The following is a 24,961-nucleotide window of genomic DNA, read 5'->3' as shown; positions in this document are numbered from 1 at the left end:
GTTCAGGTCCCTGCCAGACCGCAGCTCCGTATGTCTCCTTTTTTGGTATTTTCACTCAAATTCTTCTGCTAGTTGGGGTTTAGTCTACTTCTGTATCCTTCCCTTCAAGGCTCAGGGGTCCAAGATTATCTTCTGTGTCTGTGTCAATTGGTTTCCCTTCTCTTTGTTGAAGAGGGTCTGTGCAGTCCTTCTGCCTAGTCTGCCATCTTGCCAGAACTCTCTACTATGGTCTTTTTAATGACTGTAGGATCTGTAGTGGTATTCTCTTTTCCATTCCTGACTTGGTTAGTTTGCCTTCTCTCTTATTTCATCAGTTTTACCAGATATCTACCAATTTCATGAGTCTTTTCAAAAAACAGTATTTCTCTTTGATTCTCTCTAGTGAATTTTTGTTTTCTATATTATTAATTTCTGTTCTTTACTATTTCCATCTACTTCCTTGGAATTATTTTTGCTTATTTTTAGAGATTTATGGACTTGAAGCTTGGATATTTGATTTTTAGGCTTTCTTCTTATTTAATATTTGCATATTAAGACATTTCTAAGTGCAGCTTTAGTTTGTACCTAAAGTTTTGGTATATCATTCCTTTATTATCATTAGGTTAAAAATATTTTATAATTTCTATTCCTTTGATATTTGGGCTATTGATCAAAACATATAGGGATTTTCTAATTATCTTTTTATTATGGATTTGTAGCTTACTTATGTTGTGATCAGAGAGCATACTCTGTGTTATTTGAAACCTTTGAAATTTGTTGGGACTTGCTTTGTGGCCTAACTTGTGTTCAATTTTGGTAAATATATATATATGCATATTTGAAAGGACTATGTATTGTTGTTGGATGCGTTGTTTTATGTAGGTTCATTATGCTAAGTTTGTAAATCATGTGGTTAAATCTTCCCTATTGCTACTAGTTTTCTGACTGCTTGTTCTATAAATTACTGAGAAGGAAGTGTCAAACATCTTTTATGCAGCTCTGTTGGTATAGAACAGTTGGGGCATATGACATGCTATGTTCTGCTTTAAGAGATACTGTTTTCCAAAGTTAAGGAAGCCTAGAGAATTGATGCATTTGAATTGTGATGTTGGCAAGGAATATGGAATATACCACGGACTGCTGGAAGAACGAACAAATCTATCTTGGAGGAGATGCAGCCAGATCCTAGAAGCAAGAATGACCAGATTTTATCTCTCGTACTTTGGTCATATTATCAGGAGGGACCAGTCCCTGCAGAAGGATATCATGTTCGGTAAAATAGAGGGTTTGAGAAAAAGGGGAAGGCCCTCAATGAGATGGATTGACACAGTGGCTGCAATGATGGGCTCAAGTGTAGCAAGGATTGTAAGGATGGCTCAGGACTAGGCAGTGTTTTGTTTTGTAGTACGGAAGGTTGCTATGAGTCAAAACTGACTTGACAGCACCTAATAACAATTTTCCAAAGTGGCTGTAGGAATGGCGCGGGTATCTGACCTTCTCCAACTTCACAAAGGGGGAAAGAGAATCAAGATCAATAGCCCAAGGCTGATTCTTACGAAGCAGACTTCAGATACACCTTTCTCTCCAAACTTTTTACCAATTCTGACACCAGATGTACCTCCCATGGCAGTCTCTACTTCTTTGTTGGGTTAGGTATTTTGTTGCAACGGCCACACTGAATTTACAAGTACTAATTATTATGGGGTTTATTCAGGAAGTAAGAGATTACAATTCAGGATCAGGAATGACTCAGGATACAGTTCTTTGTTCAGGAAAGTTTCTCAGTCATGCCTTCAGACAGGCCACTTTCTGGCCTTCGGCCTCTTGCCCTTTGGCCCCTTGGCCTCTGACCTGCTTGGGCAAGAGTTATAAAGCTCTTTACCTCCACCAGAAAGTCTAGGAGGCACCCTACTCCACCAGTGCCTGAAGGCGCTCATCTCTTTTACTCTGTGGGTTGGCACATTCCCCTTGGCTTCTTTGCTCTGTGGGTCAGGAAGCTCACTGTACTGCTTTTCACTGGTCTCCCAGTTCTACTGCTGCTGTTTATCTGCAGCTATTTATTTCTTGCTGCCTCCTCCCATCTCTGCTTGTATCACTCCCTTTCTCTCTCCTCGGGCTATGAATTTCTTAGCACCAGGACCCAGGGTCCAAAGGATGTGCTCTAATCCTGGCTCTTCTTTCTTGGTAGTAGTGAGGGCCCCTCTTCCTGCCTCTGGGATGGCTCATTTTAAGCCTAGCAGATGAAAGAACTAACCAATCACCTAATTAGGGTTCCATACACTTTATTTGTGTGGTCCTACCTACATAATTGCCTCTATGCTTTCGAAAGCAGGACTATGAATAAGGAAGACCGAAGATGATGCCTTTGAATCATGTTGGTGAAGAATACTGAGAATATCATGGGCTGCCAGAAGAACTAACAAAACTGTCCTGGAAGAAGTACAGCCGGAATGCTCCTTGGAATTGAGAATGGCTAGACTTTGCCTCACCTACTTTGGTCACATGGTTGATACCATGCTTGGTAAAGTAGAGGGTCAACGAAAAAGGGAAAAACCCTCAACAAGATGCATTGACACCGTGGTTACAACAATGGGCTCAAGTATAGCAAGGATTGTGAAGATGGTGCACCACCAGGCAGTGTTTTGTTCTGTTGTATGCAGTTGAAGTTGACCTGATGGCTCCTGACAACAACAAGACAACACAAGGGTACCATGTATGCCCCTTATTTGTATTATTAGTAAGGTGTGCAATATTGGTGGGCCACAAGCATCTTAAATATATAGTCCCACCCAATAATTTCCATCAATTCTTGGAGCCTTGCTTTTTAGCAGTGCCTTCAGTTCGGCTTAGACTTCTTCCTTTATCTCCTGATACAGTTCAACATTGCCCCATTCTTTTTGGTTCAGTGATTGTGTACTTCTTCTATATTCCCTTGATGCTTCCTGCATCATTCATTATTTTTACCATAGAATCCTTCATTACTGCAACTCAAAGCTTGATTTTTTTCTGTCAAAGAATACCATTCACATGTTTAAAGAAACTGATGCAATGCTGCAAACTCTCATTCATCTATGCCAAGAAATTTGGAAGACCACTACCTCACCAACTGACTGGAAAAGATTTATATCCTTGCCCATCTCAAAGAAAGATGTTCTAAGAGATTGCAGAAATTAGCAAACAATGTCATTAATATCACATGCAAATAAAATTTTGCTGGAGATAATTGAAAAACAGTTGCAGAAGTACAACAGAAGGAAACTGCCAGAAATTCAAGGCAGATTCAGAAGAGCATGTGGAATGAGGATATCATTGTTGATGTCAGATGGATCTTGGCTGAAAGCAGAGAATAACAGAAAGATGTTCACCTGTGCATTTTTGACTATGCAAAGGCATTCAACTGTGTAGATGGTAATAAATTATGGATAACATTGCAAAGAATGGGAATTCAAGAACACTTCATTGTACTGATGGAGAACCTGTATATAGACCAAGAGGTAGCCATTCAAACAGAACAAAGGGATATTGCATGGTTTAAAACCAGGAAAAGTGTGTGTCAGAGTTGTATCCTTTCATCATACTTATCAATCTGTGCGCAGGGTAAATAATCTGAGATATTGGACTATATGGAGAAGAATGTGGCATCAGGATTGACGTAAGACTCATTAACAACCTGTGATATGCAGATCACACAACCTTGCTTGCTGAAAATGATGAGGATTTGAAGCACTTACTGATGAAATCAAAGACTATAGCCTTCAGTGTGGATTACATCTCAACATAAAGAAAACAAAAAGTGTTGCATCAATAAGGAACATTATGATAAACAGAGATAAGATTGAAGTTGCCAAGTGCCAAGTGTTCTGGTTACCTAGTGCCACTCTGACAAGAACATACCACAAATGGGATGGCCTCAACAAACAGAAGTTTATTCTTACAATTTGGAGGCTTTAAGTCCAAGTTCAAAGTGCCAAACCCTAGGGGCTGGGTGAAAGCCCCTTAGCCTTGGGCTTCTGCTCTGCCTCCTGCTCCCAGCCCACTGAAGCTAGAGGCTTTTCTTCATTGAGACAGTTTCTGGCTGCTGAGGCTGCCAAGCCCAAGGTTGAGAAGTAAAAAGGCATAGTCCTGATGTTACCAAACCACACGGCAGGTCATTAATTCAAGTCCATTGTAAGTCCCAAAGTTGGCAGAGCATGGCAGGCTGCTGAACAATGACACAGCTATATGCAGGGTCCAAGCATGCCGTTAGCTAGAGACCATTTCCCAAGGTTTCTGCTTATATACAGGAAGCAGACCACATTCCCGAAGGCAGCTACTCAGCTGCTCATAGTAGATTCCACCATGGAGTTGATTATGAGTCTCATCATGAGGAATAACTACCACTAGCTGCCCAGCCACTCAACTGGGCCCAGCCAAATTGACATACAAATTTAACTACCACACCAAGGATTTCGTTTACTTGGATCCAGAATCAATGCCCATGGAAGCAAGAAAACAAAGGACATACTGTGTTGGGCGAATCTGCTACTAAAGATCTCTTTAAAGTGTTATGTGGTGGTCATGTTTTTGTGTCAACTCCCTTAGAAGGGAGAATGGTGAGACTTTGTCTTGTGTAATTTGTACATGTTATCAGGAGGGACAAGTCCTTGGAGAAGGACATCCTGCGGAGTAAAGTAGATGTGCAGTGAAATAAAGAGAAGACCTTCAATGAGATGGATTGATGCAGTGGCTGCAACAATAGGCTCAGAATTAGCAATGGTTGTGAGGATGGCACAGGACTGGGCAGAGTTTGTGCTGTTGTACGTAGTGTTATTAACATTCAGAACTGACTTGACAGCACCTAACCACCACCACAACAACTCAATCATTTGGTGGGAGTTAAAAGATCATGGTAAGAAGGCCATATAAAAGGCATCCTTCACACTGCAGTGGCTTTTCCGATTTTAAGAGAATTCCAATTGCTTCACATTCTTACTGATAATTTGTATTATCTATTATTTTCATTTTGTCCATTCTGGTGTGAATTAAATGGTAACATATTTAATTTTTATTTCTCTGTTGACTGGTGAAGTTTAACACCTCTTTATACCTTTATTGGCCATTTAGATCTCTTACTTTGTATGTGCCAGTTCAAATATTTTATCTATTTTTCCTTTGGACTTTTTCTTATTCATTTACAACAATATTTATGTATTCTGTATATAAGACTTTTTTTTTTTTTTCTTTTAAATTCTTATTTTTACTGAATACATGTATTCCAGATATCTTCTACTTGGTGACTTGCCTTTTCAGTCTCTTAATGGTATCTGTTGAGGAATAGAATTCTTAATTTTAATGGAATCGAATTTATCAATATATTCTTTACAGTTAACTCTTTTAGTGTTATGTTTAGAAATTTCTGCTACACCAATGTCTTAAAAATGTGGTGGTGTAGTGCCTAAGGCATTTGACCGCTAACCAGAAGTTTGGCAGTTCAAACCCACCAGGCACTCTGCGGAAGGAAGATTGGGCAATCTACTTCCGTAAAGATTTACCACCTCGGAAAACCAAAGGGGGTCATTATGAGTCAGAATCGACTCAATGGCAGTGAGTTTGGTTTTTGGTTTTATGTTTACTTCTGGAAACTATTGTTTTATCATTTCTATCAGGTCTATGTTTAGTTCATTTTGGTTGGTATGAGGTAGAGCTCATGATACATTTATTTCCATATAGGTATCCAGTTGACATAGCACCTTTAATTGAACCATTTATTGAGCCACTGACTGCAGGATCTCTTTGTCATAAATTAGGTGGCTATCTTAGTTATCTAGTGTTGCTGTAACAGAAAGGCTTTAACAAACAGATCTTTATTTTCTCACAGTTTAGGAGACTGGAAGTCTGAATTCAGAGTGCCAGCTAGAGAGTATTTCTTCTCTGTCAGCTCTGAAGGAAGGTCCTTGTCTGTTCAACTTCTGTTTCCTGGTTCCTTGGAACTCTCCATGTGTCTTGGTGTGTATCTTACCCCATCTCCCCTTGCTTGTTTAGTCTCCAATATATCTCAAAAGAGATTGACTCAAAACTCACCTTATACTAATCCTACTTCATTAATATAGCAAAGACAACCTTTTCCCTAATAGAATTATGACCACAGGCACAGAGATCACTCTATTTTGCCAAGTATTAAAGTTTTATGACAAAATGTGCAAAGACCTGGAGTTAGAAAACCAAAAGAGAAGAACACATTAGCATTTCTCAAACTAAGAGAGCTGAAGAAAAAAAAAATCAAGCCTTGAGTTGCAATACTGAGGGATTCTATGGGCAAAATATTGAATGATGCAGGAAGTATCAAAAAAGATGGAAGAAATAAACAGTCACTGTACTAAAAAGAACTGCTCAATGTTTAACCATTTAGGTGGTAGCATAATATCAAGAATCAATGGTATTGAAGGAAGAAGTCCAAGCTGCACTGAAGGCATTGGCAAGAAACAAAGCTCCAGGAGTTGATGGAATACCTATTGAGATGTTTCAACAAATGGATGCAGCACTGGAGACATCCACTCATTTATGCCAAGAAATTTGAAAGACAACTACCTGGCCAACTCACTGGAAGAAATCCTATTTGTGCTCATTTCAAAGATGATCCAAAACAATGTGGAAACATTGAACAATATCATTTATATTGCTGAAGATAATTTAACAAAATGTTAAATATATTGACAGAGAATGTCCAGAAAGTCAAGCTGGATTCCTAAGGGGATGTGGAATGAGGAACATCATTGCTGATGTCAGATGGATGTTGGCTGAAAGCAAAGAATCCCAGGAAGATGTTTACCTGTGTTTTATTGACTATGTAAAAGCATTTGACTGTGTAGATCATAACAAATTATGGATAATGTTGTGAAAAATGGGAGTTCCAGAACATTTCATTGTGCTCATAAGGAATCTGTACATAGACCAAGAGGCTGTTGTTTGTCCAGAACAAAGTGATACTGCATGGTTTAAAATCAGGAATGGTGTGTCAGGGTTGTATCCTTTTACCATAACTGTTTAATCTGTATGCTGAGCAGATAATCTGAGAAGCAGGACTACATGAAGAAGAATGTGACATCAGGATTGGAGGAAGACTCATTAACAAACTGCGATATATAGATGACACAGTCTTGCTTGCTAAAAGTGAAGATGACTTGTAGTACTTACTGATGAACATCAAAGACTACAGTCTTCAGTATGGATTCTATCTCAACACAAGGAAAACAAAAATCCTCACAACTGGACCAGTAAGCAACATCAAGATAAGTGGAGAAAAGATTGAAGTTGTCAAGGATTTCATTTTACTTGGGTTCACAATCAACACCCATGGAAGCAGCAGTTAAGAAATCAAACATCGTATTGCACTGGGCAAATCTGCTGCAAAAGACCTCTTTAAAGTGTTAAGGAGCAAAGATATCACTATGAAGAGTAATGTGTCCATGCCATGGTATTTTCAATTGCCTTATATGCATGTTAAAGCTGAACAGAGAATGAGGAAGACCGATGAAGAGTTGATGTCATTGACTTGTGGTGTTGGTGAAGAATATTGAAAATACCATGAACTGCCAGAATAATGAATAAATCTGTCCTGGTAGATGTGCAGCCAGAATGCTCCATAAACGCAGGAATGGTCAGACTTTGTCTCACCTACTTCAGTCATGTTGTCAAAAGGGACCAATCCTTGGAGAAGGATATCATTCTTGGTAAAGTAGAGGGTCAGTGAAAAATGGGAATACCCTCAACAGATGGATTGAAGGAGTGTGACTGCAACAGTGGGCTCAAGCAGAGCAAGGACTGTGAGGATGGCACAGGACTGGGCAGTGCCAGTCACTATGAGTCGGAGCCGAGTCGACAGCCCCTAACACCAGCATAGAGGTTAGGATTTATAACACATACTTTTTGGGAACAGAATTCAATCCATAAGAATGATTTTATGTGTGAAATCTATTTCTGGGTTTTAATTTCACTATATTGGTCTATCTGTCCATCCTTGTGACATGTTATCTTAATTATTAAAGGTTGAGTCCAAATTTCTCTTCATTGAGGTTGTACACCCATCTGAAAAGTGAGAAATGATATCTCAGTGTAGGTGTTCTGGTTACCTAGTGCCGCTCTGACAGGAATACACTGCAAATGGGATGGCTTTCACAAACAGGAGTTTATTCTCTTACAGTTCAGGAGGCTAGAAGTCTCAGTTTCTAGTGCCAGGGTCTAGGGGCTGTGTGAAAGCCCCTCAACCTTGGGGTTCAGCTCTGCCTCCTGCTCCCGGACCACTGGAACTAGAGGCATCTCTTCACTCAGACAGGTGCTAGCTGCTGAGACTGACAAACGCAAGGTTGACAAGTAAAAATGCACAGTCCTGATGTTACCAAACTACATGGCAGGCCATTAATTTAAGTCCATTTTTAGTCCCAAGGTTAGCAGAGCATGGCATGCTGTTGAACAACGACATGGCTACATGCGTCGTCCAAGCGTGCCATAAGCTAGAGACCATTTCCCAAGCTGCTTCTTATATATGGGAAGCAGACCACATACCCAAAGCAGCTACTCAGCTGCTTGTGGTAGATCCCACCATGGAGTTGATTGCTGGTCTCAACATGAGGAATAACTACCACCAGCTGCCCAGCCACTCAGCCAGGCCCAGCCAGGTTGACACATAAACATAACTACCACAATAAGTTTAATTTACATGTCTCCTATTTTCTACAGGATCTATTTGTATGGATAATAATTGTCTCATTTTAATATCTCTTGTAGTTGTGTATTTTTAACTGGCCTGAAATTATAGATAGGCCATGCAGTAGAGTGAAAATAATATGGAACGTTTCTAAACATTTATTTTATAATCTTTAAGCAATTTGGAGTTTATAGTATACTTTAAGTATCCACTTGTATTTTGTCTATAATGATCAGTATCCCAACACCATTTATTAAATTATATTTCTTCCTTTGATTTGTAATGTCATTTGTATAATTTATCATTTACTCATACCACATGGTATGGCCTATTTCTGTATTCTTATTTTTTTTATTGGTATATTTATCTGTCCTTGTAACAGTGAGATTTATTTTTATATCAGTTGTTGTTAGGTGCTATCATAATCTGCCTCATATCGACCCTATGTACAATAGAATGAAATACTGTGGGTCCTCTACCATCTTCACAATCTTTGCAGTTTTTAAACCCACTGTTGCAGTCACTTTGTCCATCTGTCTGGTTAAGTCTTCCTCTTTTTTGCTGACTCTTTACTTTACCAAGTATGATGTCCTTCTTCAGGGGCTGGTCCCCTTGATAACATATCCAAAGTACGTGAGACAAAGCCTTACCATCCTCTCTTCTAAGGAGCATTATGGCTGTACTTCAAAGACATTTGTTTGTTCTTCTGCCAGTCCATGGTATATTCAGTGTTCTTCATTAACATCATAATTCCAAGGCATCAATTCTTCTTCCCTCTTCCTTATTCATTGTCTAGCTTTCACATTCATATAAGGTGATTGAAAATATCATGGTGTGGGTCAGGTGTACCTTATGTGACATCTTTGCTTTTTAACACTTTAAAGAAGTTTTTTTGTAGCAGATTTGCCCAATGCAATGCTTTGTTTGATTTCTTTTTTAGCAGTAGAATTTTATATCTTTATATTTGAATCAATAGCTATTTATAAAATGTTTAAAATTTGTCTTATGTTGAGTGAAATGATCTTTGAAATGTTTACTTTCCATATATGTTGTGATAGTTGGAGCTGTGTGTCAACTTGGCTGGACCACAATTCTGTGTGGTTTAAGCAATTGTGATGTGGGTTGTTTCCATGATGTGATCGGATATATATGTTTTGAGCAGCCAATCCACTGAAAGGGAGTTTCCCTAGGGGTGTGGCCTGCTTCCAGTATATTTATGGACATCCTGGGAAAAGAGACATTCTTCTGTGGATCGGGATTCTGTTGTGCTGCTTAAACTGTCCATGAGCGAACAAGCCACCATTCAGCCTGGAGATCTTGGATTTGTCATTTGTTGGAGTCAACAGCCAGTTTACTGCCTGCCAACCTTGAGCTCCTCAGCCTCTGCAGGTACATGCGTTGGGAAAAGCCTCCAGCTTGACGTTTGATCCAAGAACTTGGGACTGTGCCTTTTTACTTGTCAACCTTGTGTTTGTCAGTCTCAGCAGCTAGCACCTGTCTGAGTGAAGAGATGCCTCTAGTTCCAGTGGTCTGGGAGCAGGAGGTAGAGCTGAACCCCAAGGTTGAGGGGCTTTCACATAGCCCCTAGAGCCTGGCACTTGGACTTCTAGCCTCCTGAACTGTAAGAGAATAAACTCCTGTTTGTTAAAGCCATTCCATTTGTGGTATATTCCTGTCAGAGCGGCACTAGGTAACCAGAACGCATGTGTTATTACTTACATTAATTGTTATTGTCTTTTTTTTTTTTTTTTACTTTTACTTTTTTGGTACATTATCCCTTCACCCAAATCAATACTTGTCCCTACCTATCTAGCAGTGTTCCTCAGCCCCCCAACCCTGGTCACCAACAAAGAAAATTTCCTTCCATATATAAACCTTTCCTTGACTTTTCACAATAATGGACTAATACAACATTTGTCCTTTTGTGATTGACTTATTTCACTCAGCATGACGTCTTCCAAGTTCTTCTACGTTATGCGGTATTTTGCAGATTCTACGTTATTCTTTAGGGTTGCATAGTATTCCATAGTTTGGTTATCCATTCTTCTGTTGATGGGCACCTAGGTTGTTTCTGTCTTTTTGCTACTGGAAATAGTTTCTTCCCATTTTTTAATTGGATTGTTTGTCTTTTTGTTGTTGAGGTGTTGGAGTTTTCTATAAATTTTAGAGAGAACTCCCTTGTCAGATAGGTTGTTGCCAAATATTTATTCCCAATTTGTAGGTTCTCTTTTTACTCTTTGGAGAAGCCTTTTGAAATACATAAAACTTTAATTTTTTAGAAGATCCCATTCATATAGTTTATTTTCTGCTGCTTGTGCATTTGGGCTATGCATGACAGTCTTTTTATGCCATAATTAGGGCCCTTAAATTTTCCCTTGAGGAACTTTATAGTTTTAGGTTTCACATTTAAGTCTTTGATCTATCTGGAGTTAGTTTTTGTGTATGGTGTGAGGTATGGATCTTGTTTAATTTTTCTGCAAATGGATATCCAGTTTTGCCAGCACCATTTGTTAAAAAGACAATCTCTTCCCCATTTAATGGATTTCAGCCCTTTGTCAAAGATCAGCTGACCATAGGTTGATGCATCTATTTCTTGGTTCTCGATTCTATCCCACTGGTCTATGTGTCTGTCATTGTACCAGTACCAGGCAGTTTTGATTACTGTGGCTGTATAGTAGGTTTTGAGATCTGGGACTGTGAGACCTCCTGCTTTATTCTTCTTCTTCAACAGTGCTTTGCTTATCTGAGGTCTCTTGCCTTTCCATATAAAATTAATGCTTGGATTTTCCATACCCTTAAAGAATGTTGGTAAGAACTGGATTGGGATTGCATTCAATGTATAGATGCTTTAGTAGTCCTGACAGAATCACAATGTTCAATCTTCCTGTCTTTATATAGATCTCTTATGGTTTCTTGAAGTAGTGTTTTGTAGTTTTTTTTTTAACAGGTCTTTTGTGTCCTTGGTAAGATTTATTCCTAAGTATTTTGTTTTTTTGGTAACTATTGTAAATGATACTGATTTCCTTATTTCCTTTTCAGAAGTCTCTTTGCTGTTGTAGAGGAATCCAACTGATTTTTGTATGTTGATCTTGTATCCTGCCACTATGCTAAATCTCTCAATTAGTTCCAGTAGTTTTTTTTTTTTTTTTTTCTGAGTCTCTTTGGTTTTCTATGTATTGGATCATATCATCAGCAAATAAGGATAGTTTGACTTCTTCCTTACCAATTTGGATGCCTTGATTTCCTTTTCTTGCCTTATTGCCCTGGCTAGGACTTCCAAAACAATGTTGAATAGAAGTGGTGATAGAGGGCATTCTTGTCTGGTTCCCATTTGCAAGGGGAATGGTTTCAGTCTCTCTCCATTGAGAATAATATTGGCTGTTGGTTTTGCATATATGCCCTTTGTTATGTCAAGGAATTTCCCTTCTATTCCCCTTTTTCTGAGACTTTTTTTTTTTTTTTTAAATCAGGAATGGGTGTTGGATTTTATCAAATGTTTTTTCTGCATTGATTGATATGGTCGTGTGGTTCTTTTTCTTTATTTTACTTATGTGATGGATTACATTGATTGTTTTCCTAATGTTGAACCCTCCTTGCATACCTGATATGAACCCCAGTTGGCCATAATGTATTATTTTTTTGATATGTTGTTGGAGTCTATTGGCTAGGATTTTTTGAAGCTTTTTGCATTGATATTCACGAGGAATATTGGTCTGTAGTTTTCCATTTTAGTGATTTCTTTGCCTGGTTTGGTATCAAGGTTATGCTTACTTCATAAGTTGAATTTGGGAGGATTCCATCCTTTTTTATGTTCTGGAATAATTTGAGTAGGATTGGTGTCTGTTCTTCTCTGAACATTTGTTAGAATTCTCCAGTGAAACCGTCTGGGCCAGGACTATTTTTGTTGGTAATTTTTTTTTTTAATGACATATTCAATTTCTTTTGTTATGGGTCTGTTCAAATTTTCCACCTCAGTCTGTGTTGATTTAGGTAAGTAGTGTGTTTCTAGGAGCTCTGGTGGCGTAGTGCCTAAGGCATTTGACTGCTAACCAGAAGGCTGGTGGTTCAAAGCCACCAGCCACTCCTTGGAGGGAAGGTTGGGCAATCTACTTTTATAGTGATACTTCCTTGGAAACACAAGGAGGGATCACTGTGAATCGGATCCCACTTGATGGCAGTGAGTTTGGTTTGTTTTGGTTTAGTATGTTTCCAGAAATCTATCAATTTCTTCCAGATTTTCAAATTTGTTGGAGTACAGTTCTTCATAGTATCCTGATATTATCATTTATATTTCAGTTGGTTCTGTAGTGATGTTGCCCAACTCATTTCTTATTCATGTTACTTTTATTCTTTCCTTCTTTCCTTTGCTAAATTTGCAAGTGGTTTGTCAATTTTATTGATCTTTTCAAATAACCAACTTCTACTCTTGTGGATTTTTTCTATTGTCTTTCTATTTTCTGTTTCATTGATTTCTGCTCAAATCTTTATTATCATTTTTTCTTCTGGAGATTGTTAGGTTTTTTTGCTACTCTTTTTCTAATTGTTGGAGGTACTGGGTTAAGGTGTGTATTTTGGCCCTTTCTTCTTCTTCTTTTTTTTTTTAATTTAAATTTTTATTGTGATTTGGGTGAAAGTTTACAGAGCAAATTCATTTTCCTTATAGTAGTTCACACACACTTTGTCTCATGGCATTGACTGCAGTTTCCCACAATGCAACAGATCTCTACCCATGTCCTCCCCATAATCACCTCTTTCCTGTGTCCTTCCCTCCCATGCACTTCTGCCCCCTGTGTCATATCCCTGTGCATACATTGCCCTTCTATTCTCCCATGGTTGATCTCTCCAAGTTGTTTATCTCCCTGATGTAAATGTTCAGCTCATATGCCTGTCCTTTGTTTGGCTGGAAGCCACAGGAGTAGGTTCAATTCCAGACTTGAAGGAGAGCTAGGGGCCATAGTCTCAGGGGTTCCACCAGGCTCTATCAGACCAGCAAACCTGGCCCCCCCCCCCTTTTTTCTATGATTTTGAGTTTTGTTCCACATTGTCTCATCCTCTATCCAGGATATCCTACATAGATCCCCCTCTGAGTAGTTGACAGTGGTAGCCAGGCACCATCTAGTTCTTTTGATTTCATAATAATATAGGCTGGGGATCACGTGGTGTACTAGTCCCTTGGACTAATTGTTTCCATGTGTCTTTGGTTTTCTTCATTCTTCTTTGCTCTGGATAAGGAGAGATCCGTTATTGCAGCTAGAGGGCTACTTGAAAGCTTTACCGATCCCAGTTGCTACTCGCCAAAGTAGGATGTGGAACAATGTTTTTGTGTAGTATGTTATGACAATTGAGATTGATGTCCCCTGCGACCATGGTCCTAAGCCTACAGGTCCAACTACTTGTTCCCTCCGGGTAGCTGACTGTGGCCAAGAAGTGACTACAACCTTGTCCCTTGTCAGCTTTGCTTTACACCTGGAAATTCTTACAGAGCACGCAAATACACTTGTAGAAACATTGTCTGCCAACCCTATACATGGTCATGGGCACACTCCCTCCTGCATAGGCATACCTAATAATTCAGCTTGTCCACCCATATATCCACCTGTAGGTCAATGTTTGCCATAACTGACAACACAATACTGTTGTGCAAAAGGGTTCATCTTTGTTGTTTGCACTTCCCATGCATCTCTCTATGTCTTTCTGTTCCTCAATGCCACCGTGTTGATCACTCACATTTGGTACATTGCCCTTCCCTTCACCCAAATCAACACTTGTCTCAACCTGTTTAGCTGTGTTCCTTTCCTCCCTATCTATCTCTGGTAACCAACAAAGAAAATTTCCTTCCATTTATAAACCTTTCCCTGACTTTTTGCAGTAATGGACTAATATAGTGTTTGCCCTTGTGTGATTGACTTATTTCACTCAGCACAATATCCGCCAAGTTCTTTGATGTTATGTGGTGTTTTGCAGATTCTACATTATTCTTTATGGTTGCATAGTATTCCATTGTGTGTGTGCATTATAGTTTGGTTATCCATTCTTCTGTTAATGGGCACCTACATTGTTTCCATCTTTTTGCTATTGTAAATAGTGCTGTGATAAGCATGGATGTGCATATATATCTGTTGTTATTCTGGCTCTCACTTCTTTAAGATATATACTGGTTACCTAGTGCCACTCTGACAAGAATATACTACAAACGGGATGGCTTTAACAAACAGGAGCTTATTCTTACAATTTGGAGGCTTTAAGTCCAAGTTCAGGTGCAAGGCTCTAGGGGCTGGGTGAAAGCCCCTCAACCTTGAGGTCCAGCTCTGCCTCCTGCTCCCGGCCCACTGGAGCTAGAGGCATTTCTTCACTCAGACAGCTGCTGGCTGCTGAGGCTGAAAAACCCCCAAGATTGACAAGTAAAAAGGCACAGTCCTGATGTTACCAAATCACACGGTAGGCCATTAACTTAAGTCCATTGTAAGTCCCAAGGTTGTCAGAGCATAGCAGGCTGCTGAGCAATGACACGGTTACATGCAGGGTCCAAGTGTGCCATAGGCTAGAGACCATTCACAAAGGCTTCTGCTTAAATACAGGAAGCAGACCACATACCCAAAAACTACTCCCAGTAGATTGCACCATGGAGTTGATTACCAGTCTTATCTTGGGGAATACTACTGCCCAGCCACTCAACCAGGCCTAGCCAAATTGACACACAAACATAACCACCACATATACCAAGTAATGGAGTTTCTGGGTCAAATGGTATTTCTAATTCTAACTTTTTAAGGAATCACCATACTGCTTTCCACAGTGGTTGTATCATTTGACAGTCCACCAGCAGTGTATGAGAGTCTCAATCTCTCCACATCCTTGCCAGCATTTGTTATTTTCTGTCTTGTTGAACTTTGCTACTGGTGACAGGACAAGATGGTATCTCATTGTTGTATTGATTTGCATCTTTCTGTTGGCTAATGATCGTGAACATTTCTTCATGTGTTTGTTGGCCACCTGAATATCTTCTTTGGTATAGTGTCTATTCATGTCTTCTGCCCATTTTTAAATTGGGTTATTTGTCTTTTTGTTGTTGAGATGTTGGAGTTTTCTATAAATTTTAGAGAAAAGCCCCTTGTCAGATATGTCATTGCCAAATATTATTTCCCAATCTGTAGGCTCTCTTTTGACTCTTTTGGAGAAGTCTTTGAAAGCACATACAAATTTAATTTTTAGAAGTCCCATTCATCTAATTTATCTTCTGCTATTTGTGCATTTTCGGTTATGCTTGATAGTCTACTTATGCCATATATTAGGGCCTCTAGTTTCACATTTAAGTCTTTGATCCATCTGGACTTAGTTTTCGTGTATGGTGTGAGGTAAGTATCTGGTTTAATTTTTCTGCAAATAGATAACCAGTTTTGCTAGCACCATTTGTTAAATAGACAATCTCTTCCCCATTTAATGGATTTCAGCCCTTTGTCAAAGATCATCTGACTATAGGTCGATGGATCTATTTCTGGGTTCTCAATTCCATTCCATTGGTTTATGTGTCTGTCATTGTACCAGTACCAGCCAGTTTTGACTACTGTGGCTGTACAGTAGGTTTTGAGATCTGGGAATGTGAGACTTCCTACTTTATTCTTCTTCAATATTGCTTTCCTTATCCAAAGTCTCTTTCCTTTCCATATAAAGTTAGTGATTGGTTTTTCCATATCCTTAAAGAATATTAATGGGATCTGGATTGGGATTGCATTGAATGTATAGATTGCTTTGGGTAGAATTGACATTTTCACAATGTTCGATCTTCCTATCCATGAGCATGGTATGTTCTTCCATTTATGTAGATCACTTATGTTTACTTGAAGTAGTCTTTTATAATTTTATTTGTACAAGTCTTTTGTGTCCCTGGTAAGATTTATTCCCAAGTATTTAATTTTTGGGGGAGCTATTATAAATGGTAAGGAGCTCTGGTAGTATAGGGCCTAAGGTACTTGACTGCTAACCAGGAGGCTGGTGATTCAAACCCACCAGCCACTCCTTGGAAGGAAGTTTAGGCAATCTACTTCCGTAATGATACCACTTTGGAAACCAAGGAGGGGTTGCTATGAGTCAGGTCCGACTCAATGGCAAATAACAACAATAAAAACATTATAAATGGTATTGATTTCCTTTCTTCTTTTTTTGATGGGTGCATTTATTGCTATAAATTGGCCTTAGATCATTGCTTTTGCTGTGTCCCAAAGATTTTTGTATAATGTGTTTTCATTCTCATTTGATTCAATGAATTTTTTAATTTCATTTTTTATTTCTTCTATTACCCAGTCTTTTCTAAAACCAAAAACAACAAAAAAAAAAAACCTCACTGCTGTCGAGTTGGATCCGACTCATAGCGACCCCTCCTTGGGTTTCCAAGGCAGTATCACTATGGAAGATTGGGCAATCTACTTCCATAGTGATACTGCCTTGGAAACCCAGGGAGGGGTCATTATGAGTCAGGTCTGAATTGATAGCACATAACAACAACAACAACATCACTACGGAAGTAGATTTCCCAGTCTTCCTTCTGAGGAGTGGCTCATGGTTTTGAACCTCCAGCATTCTGAGGGTGTTAATTAGATTTCCATGTGTTTTCTCTTTTTCCATTGATCTTCCTATTGTTGATTTCTAATTTTATAGCATTGTGGTCTGAGAAAATGTTTTGCAGTATTTCAATGTTTTAAAACTTTTTTAGGCTTGCTTTGTAGCCTAATATATGGTCTATCCTAGAGAATGTTCCATGTGCACTGCAAAAGAATGTATATTGTACTGTTGTTGAGTGAAGTGCTCTGTGGATGTCTATAAGGTCAAGTTTGTTGATTGTATTGTTTAGTTCTTCTACATCTTTGTTGTTTCTTTCCAGTTGTTTTATCTTTCATTGAAAGTGGTGTATTATATAGTTAATAAGTTGTACATGCAGACCATTCAACTCAGGATGACACACCCACATACTCTATGGCAATACATCCCTTAGAGCAATAGACCATGAGACACTAGAGGACCAACATTCAAACTGAGAAAATGCAGGACCAATAGGAGTGCATAAATATGAGAGGCACAGGGGGAGGGTCGCAGGGTAGGGAGGGGAGGAGACTGGGTTAGGGCTGGACATTGCGAATGGGGAGTGAAACTAAATGTACACATTATGTTGAATGTAAAACAAGCTTTTAAAATAAATAAATAAATAAATAATAATAATAATAAAGAAAGTTTGAGATCCAAAAGAAAGTTTGAGTGATCAATGTGCAAGTTCAATACTGTAAGTAATACATGGTTTTTATTAAAAGAGTAAAATAAAGTCAGACAAAAAAAAAAGTGGTGTGTTATAGTCTCCTACTATTACTGTAGTGTCATCTATTTGTCTTTTCAATTCTGTTAATGTCTGACTTGCTGTATTTTGAGGCTTTTTCATTGGGTGGGTAGATATTTGTTATGGTTATGTTCTCTTTTTTAGTTGATTTTTAATTGTTATGTAATGTATTTCCTTCTCTCTTATTGTTGTTTTTGTCTAAAGTCAATTTTATCAGAAATTAATATTACCACTCCTGCTCTTTTTTGATTGCAATTTGCTTGATATATCTTTTCCCAGCGTTTGACTTTATTCTATTTTTGCCTTTGTCTCTAAAGTGTGTCTCTTATAGACAGTGTGAAATCAAAAACCAAACTCACTGCTGTCCAGTTGATCTCGACTCATAGCAACTCCTCCTTGGGTTTCTGAAGTGGTATCTTTACAGAAGTAGATCGCCTAATCTTCCTTCCGAGGAGTGGCTAGTGGGTTTGAACTGCCAGCCTTCTGGTTAACAGTCAAATGTCTGTTTTCTTACCCAGTCTGCAGCTCTCCATCTCTTGAGTCATGCATTTAGTCCATGTACATTCAGTGTAATTATCAACAAGTATGAATTTGTTGCTGCCATTTTTATGTGTTTTTTTTTTTTTTGTGTGTGTGGTGTAGCTGATTTCTTTGTTCCATGTAATTTTTCTGTGCTGAGCTCATTTTGTTGATGAATCATGTTATCATTTCCTTCATTGATATTGTTTCAGTATTTGCTAAATATTTGTGCTTGTCCTCTTTTTTATTTTGATTTGAAGGGTTATCATTTTTCTTTGAGATTACCCTGTGATTTATAATTTTCTTCCCAAGTTTAGAACAGTCTGTTCTATTTTGCAGTTTTCTCAACTTTCTCTCTGTTTAGAAATTCTGTAACTACACAATATTTTCTTCTTTTTGCTTTGTAGTTGTCTTCATTTACCAGTTGATGTCTCTGGTTCCCTGTTTGCAATCTTATAAGCTTGTTTTTCTTGGATACTTCCATAGCTGAATTGGTTTCTTGGTTATGTAATCATGTGTTTAATGGTTGGTTGTTGTTTGCTGTTGTTTGTTCTCTGTCCAAAGGACTCCTTTTAGTGTCACTTGTAAGTCTGGTCTTGTCATAACAAATTCTCTTAATTTCTGCTTACCTAGAGATGTCCTCTAATTTCACCATTTTATTTGAGGTGTAATTTTGCTGGGTATACAATTCTTGGTTGGAAATTTTTTTCTTTCAGGTTTTTATATATACCAACCCATTGCCTTCTTGCTTGCAGGGTTTCTGCCTAGAAATTAGAGCTTAGTTTTATTGGTTTCCCTTTTTAGGTAACTTTGTTGTTTTTTTTGTTCTGCTTTCAGGATTATTTCTTTGTCTTTGGTTTTGGTGAGTTTTATGATGATGTATCTTGGTGATTTCCTTTTGGGGTCTGTCCTGTTTGGGGTTACTTGGATTTCTTGAATGGACATCTTCTTGTCTTTCATGATATTAAGGAAATTCTCTTACAAGAAATTTTTGATTATTTTCTCTGTGGTTTTGTTTGTCTCCTTCTGTTCTGGAATTCTAATTACACGTAGGCTGTTCTACTTGAATCTTATTCTTTTTCATTTTGTTTTGATCTTTTTTTTGATTGATTCCTTACCATAGAAGGATTGAGATATTTGTCTTCCATCTCACTAATTCTTCCATTGGTTCAATTCTACTCCTTTGTCCATTCAATGTGTTACCTGTTTCTGAAAATTTGGTATTAATCTTCCAATTTCTATCTGTAGATTTTGTATCATTTCTAATTTTTCATTTATTTTGTTGTTTTATTTTTGTATTGTCTTCAGAAATTGTTCTAGATTTTTGTCTGCGTTTTCCTTAATTTTTTTCAATGTTTTCCTTGATCTGCCTCTCTTGAAGGTACCTAAATATAATTCTTTTCAGTTCCTTATCAGGGAGTTCCAATCCTGCTTCTTCTTCAGGGATGTGTTCTGGGTCTGTATTCCAGTCCCTTGTTTCTATTGCTTTATCTTGCTTCTTTGTGTGGACTGTGATGGTCTGTTGTCTCTGAGACATTGTGATTTTGTTGTATTTACACTTAATTGGTAATTGCATGTTGGACAGATTTGCTTAAGATTTTATTTTTTTTTTTGGGGGGAGGGTGTATCTGAATAAGCAGGGCACTGTGCTCCTCTGTTCGTTAGTTGGCAGCATTTATGTACTCACTACATGTCTCCTTTCTATCCCTCAGCCTCTGGTATGTCCATGCCATCCTTAGCCAGTGGAGCCTATTCTTAAGTCCCTGGATCTGAATGAGAGAGCACTGGCAGTTTAAAGATACAAAATGACTGCAGCACTTGTAAACATTCAGAATGGTGGCCATGCCCTTCAGACAGCCAAAAGTCCACACCTCAGCTTGTCTCCTTGTTTGCTGTTTCTCTTTTTAGTCACCAGCCACCAGTGCAGTTGTACATGCAGCCCTTGGCAAGCAGGACTGATTTTTAGGTTAATTCTCTGGTCCTAACACAACTTGGAAATATTCAAACTGTCTGTGCTGTCAGGATAGCTGACAGTCTGCAGTCCATTTGCCTCCTTATTCACTGTTTTCATGCAGGTTCCTCTACTAGTTGGTGTTTAATCCACTTTTTAATCCTTCCTTTCAAAGCTCAGGGCTCCAGTATTATCTTCAGTATCTGTTTCAATTAGTTTATCTTTTCTTTGTGAGGAGGGTCTGTGTAGTTTGTCTGCCTATTCTGCCATCTTATCAGAAGTCATCGTTTGATTCCTTGATTGCTGCTTCCATGGGCGTTGATTGCGGATGCAAGTAAATGAAATCCTTGACAATTTCAGTCTTTTCTCCATTTATTGTGATGTTACTTATTGGTCCAGTTGTGAAGATTTTAATTTTCTTTTTGTTGAGGTGCATTCCATACTGCAATGCAATCTTTGTTCTTCATCAGTAAGTGCTTCAAACCCCCTTCACTTTTAGCAAGCAAAGTTGTGTCATCTGCATATAACAGGTTGTTAATGAATCTTCCTTCAATCCTGATGCCACATCTTTCTCCATATAGTTTAGTTTTTCAGATTATTGGCCCTGCATACAGGTTGAATAAGTATGGTCAAAGACCACAATATTGATGTACACCTTTTCTGATTTTAAACCATGCAGTATCACTTTGTTCTGTTTGAATGACTGCTTCTTGGTTTGTACATAGGTTCCTTATGAACATAATCAAATGTCCTGGAGTTCTTATTCTTCACAATGTTATCCATGATTTATAATGATATACACAGTCAAATGCTTTTGCATAGTCAAAAAAGCACAGTTAAACATTTTTCTGGTATTCTCTGCTTTCAGCCAAGATCCATCTGACAGGAGTGATGATGTTCCTTGTTCCACATCCTCTTTTGAATCTGGCTTACATTTCTGGCAGTTCCTCTATATACTGAATTATTTTCAGCAAAATTTTATTTGTGTGTGTGATATTAGTAACATTGTCTGTTAATCTATTGGATCCTTTCTTTGGAATGGCCACAAATACAGATTTCTTCCAGTCAGTTGGTCAGGTAGTTGCAATGTAATAAATTACATATTATAGCTTTTCTGGCCATAGTCTTTGTAAACTCTGTGGTGTAATTTGCAACTGAGTAGCTCCTGATTGTTAAAGTTATCCACCTGGGGTATTTATGTTGAGAGTGGCACAAAGCAATCTTCTGGGACGTTCGTTCTCTCAGGTGTATAGAATTCTGATGTTGGGATTGGTTAGTTTGGCCACTCTGCCCGGCTCAAAAGCTCTCCTAGAGGCAGAAGGAATCTTTCACTGCCGGCTGAGAGATTCTGCTGAGAGAGATGTGAGAGACATGTACTGCAGAGAGAGAGAGATGAGAGGTACACATTGCTGAGAGAGAGACACAAGAGACATGCACTACTGAGAGAGAGATGTGCTACCGAGAGAGACTGCCAGCTGCTGAGTGAGACAGCTAGCTGCAAGAGACTGATTGCATTCCCAAATTGTACTCTGTTGCTTCCCTAATAAACCCCATAATCTGTGAGTTCTGTGTGGCCACTGCAGTGAATTACTGAAGCCAGCAGAGAGGTGGGTGCCGCAGGAGGAACAGTTGGCATCAAGGTTAGTAAGAGGGCTGGAGGGTGGCAGGCCTTGGGTTGCTGATGGGATCTGTCTTCCTGTTGTGGGGTTAGAGGAGGTCAGAAGATGCTGTTCCCTTGCACCTTTTGCAGTAGCTGTCTTCCAAATTTCTTGACATAAACAAGTAAGTGCCTCTGGTGCTGCATTTGTTTGTTGAAACATCTCAGTGAGTATTCTGTCAATTCCTGGAGCCTTGTTTTTGGCCAGTGCCTTCAGTATAGGTTGGACTTCTTTCTTCAATACTTTCAGTTCTTGAACATTGCTACTTCCTGCAATGGTTGAATATCAACCTATTCTTTTTTTGGTATAGTGTCTGTGTTTATTTCTTCCATCTTCTCTTGATTCTTCTTGTATTGTTCAATATTTTCCCCTTAGAATCTTTTATCATTGTAACTTGAGGCTTGAGATTATTATTTTTTTTTTTTCCTTCATTTCTTTCAGCTTGAGTTATGTCAAGTGTGCTCTTCCCTTTTGGTTTTCTAACTTTAGGTGTCACATATTTCATTATAATACTTTACTTTGTCTTCTTGATTTGCTTTTTGAAATCTTCTGTTCAGCTCTTTTATCTTGTCATTTCTTCTATTCACTTTAGCTACTCTCTGTTCAAGAACAAGTCTTAGAGTCTCTTCTGACATCCACTTTGATCTTTTCTTTCTTCCTTGCCTTTTTAATAACTGTTTGCTTTCTTTGTATATGATGTCCTTGATTTCATCCCACAACTTATCTGTTCTTCAGTCTTTAGTGTTCAATGCATCAAATCTATTCTTGACGTAGTCTTTAAATCTGGTGATATATACTCAAGGTCACAGTTTGGCTCTTGTGGTTTTAATTTTCTTTAGCTTCAGCTTTAACTTGCATATGAGCAAGTGATGGTGTGTTCTACAGTCAACCCCTGGCCATGTTCTGACTGACAAAGTTGAGCTTCTGTATCATCTCTTTCCACAGATACATTTGATTTGATTCCTGTATATTCCATCTGATGAGGTGCACATATATTGTTGCTGTTTATGTTGATGACAAAAAGATGTTTGACATGAAGAGGTTGTTGGACTTGCAAAATTTTATCATGTGTTCTGGGACACTGTTTATGTTACCAAGGCCATATTTTACAACTATTGATCCTTCTTCTTTATTTCCATCTTTTGCCTCCCAATCACCAGTAATCATCACTGCAGGTTTTATAGCTAGGGGTTTGAAATGTCTCAATATCTGGAATATATGGTAGGATGAAACTCTGTTTGTTCTTAATCCCCCCCCCCCTTTTTATTCTGGTCAGGTAGGCAATACATTATATGTACAAAAAGCGGTAAACTATCCTGCTAATTTTCTGTGTCTCAGAGTCTATGCTCCTGCCTCTCAGTAGCCTCTCCTGACATCTCTCCTAGCTGAAGTTTGTGTTGGATGTCTGTCTTATTTGCCCCCACATTACCCTGTATTTTCTTGCTGTGCTTTTAATTTCCCCTCCTAGAGTGTAAGCTCTGTGAAGACAGAGATTGTCTCTGTTTTCTTTTCCATTGTTTCCCTAGTGCCTGGCACCATCTGACAGCTAGTGTTTAGTGAATACTTGTTTATATAGGAGCTCTGGTGGTGTAGTGCCTAAGGCATTTGACTGCTAACCAGAAGGCTGGTAGTTCAAACCCAACAGCCACTCCTTGGAAGGAAGATTGGGCAATCTCCTTCCATAGTGATACCACCTTGGAAACCCAAGGAGGGGTCGCTATGAGTTGGATCTGACTTGACGGCAGTTTTTTTTTGTTGTTGTTTATATGAATGATACTCAAACCTCTATCTTTTCTTTCTAGTTTCAAATGCTGGCACAGATGGAATGCTTGGGTTTTCAAAACCATCTCTTCTGGAACATGCTATAGAAAGAAAAAGTGCTATTTCTCTTGATGCTGCTATGAAATTTATAAAATTAGCTTTTAACTATGAGGAATGGAGTTTATTTGAATCATCAGCTGCACAATTTATTTATTTTCTCCAGGTAATATATGCAAAGCCATTAATTTGTTTTCATTTTCTTAAGATAGCATTGAATTACAAATTAACTTTAGGGATATACTTATTTCTTTTAGAAGCAGAATTGTCCAGAGTCAAAGAAAGCAGAGATGGATTTAACTCTTCTTCTTGCAATAGAACCTCTAATCAATGTAAAGAGAAACAAAGGTTTGGTCTTTCCTTTGGAAAACTTCAAAGAAGGACAATGTGTTCAAGCTCATGTTAGAAAAATTGCTCTTCAGGGTGAATATTTATTTTTCTTTTTTGAAAATTGAAATGATTTTATCTGATACAATATGCTTATTCATAGGTGAGATGAGAGAAAGAAATTTGAAGATGGAGGGAGCAGGAACTGCAAAGGCCTTGAGCCTAGAGTGGTTATGGTGTGTTGAAGGAATAGCATGAAGGCAGGTACAGCTGAAGTGCGTTGGTGGTGATGGTGGAGATTAGCAGTGTGGAAGGAGATGAAGTCAGAAGGAGCTGGGCATCAGCTCATGCAGGCTCTTAGGCCTTGTAGTGCTGCTAAATTTAATCTGAGTGAGGGTTTTGGATAGAGGAATGAGTCTCTACTTAGTTGCTGTCCAGCAGGGCAATTGAATGAAAAGCTATCAGCCAGTAGAACCAAGGAAGATCTGTAATGGTTTCTGTCTTTCCAGCATTCAGGGTCTTCCATTCTAGGACTTTTCAAGTCTTAAAAATTATCATGTATTAATTGAAAATCAATACAAATTATGGCCCCAACTTACTGCTTTTCAAATTCAGATTCACTTATGTGAATATAATAGACTTAAGGGAGCTCTCGTAGCATAATGCCTTTGACTGCTAACCAGAAGGTTGGTGGTTCAAAC

General features: G+C 38.5%; 1 protein-coding gene across 1 annotated transcript in view; it reads left to right on the top strand.

The window, feature by feature from the left end:
- The window catches only part of CFAP54 (cilia and flagella associated protein 54), a 602,528-nt gene that overhangs the window by 64,096 nt on the left and 513,471 nt on the right, over positions 1-24,961 (top strand). Inside the window, 2 exon segments of the mRNA XM_042782173.1 lie at positions 23,918-24,099; positions 24,191-24,356. Coding sequence (XP_042638107.1) covers positions 23,918-24,099; positions 24,191-24,356 — 348 coding nt within the window.

Source organism: Orycteropus afer, unplaced genomic scaffold (genome assembly GCF_000298275.1).
Source record: "Orycteropus afer afer isolate SDZICR_OR568_19922 unplaced genomic scaffold, OryAfe1.0 scaffold00253, whole genome shotgun sequence".
NCBI lineage: Eukaryota > Metazoa > Chordata > Mammalia > Tubulidentata > Orycteropodidae > Orycteropus > Orycteropus afer.
Note: the sequence above shows the minus strand (reverse complement) of the source record. Positions and strands in the feature narration are given on the sequence as shown.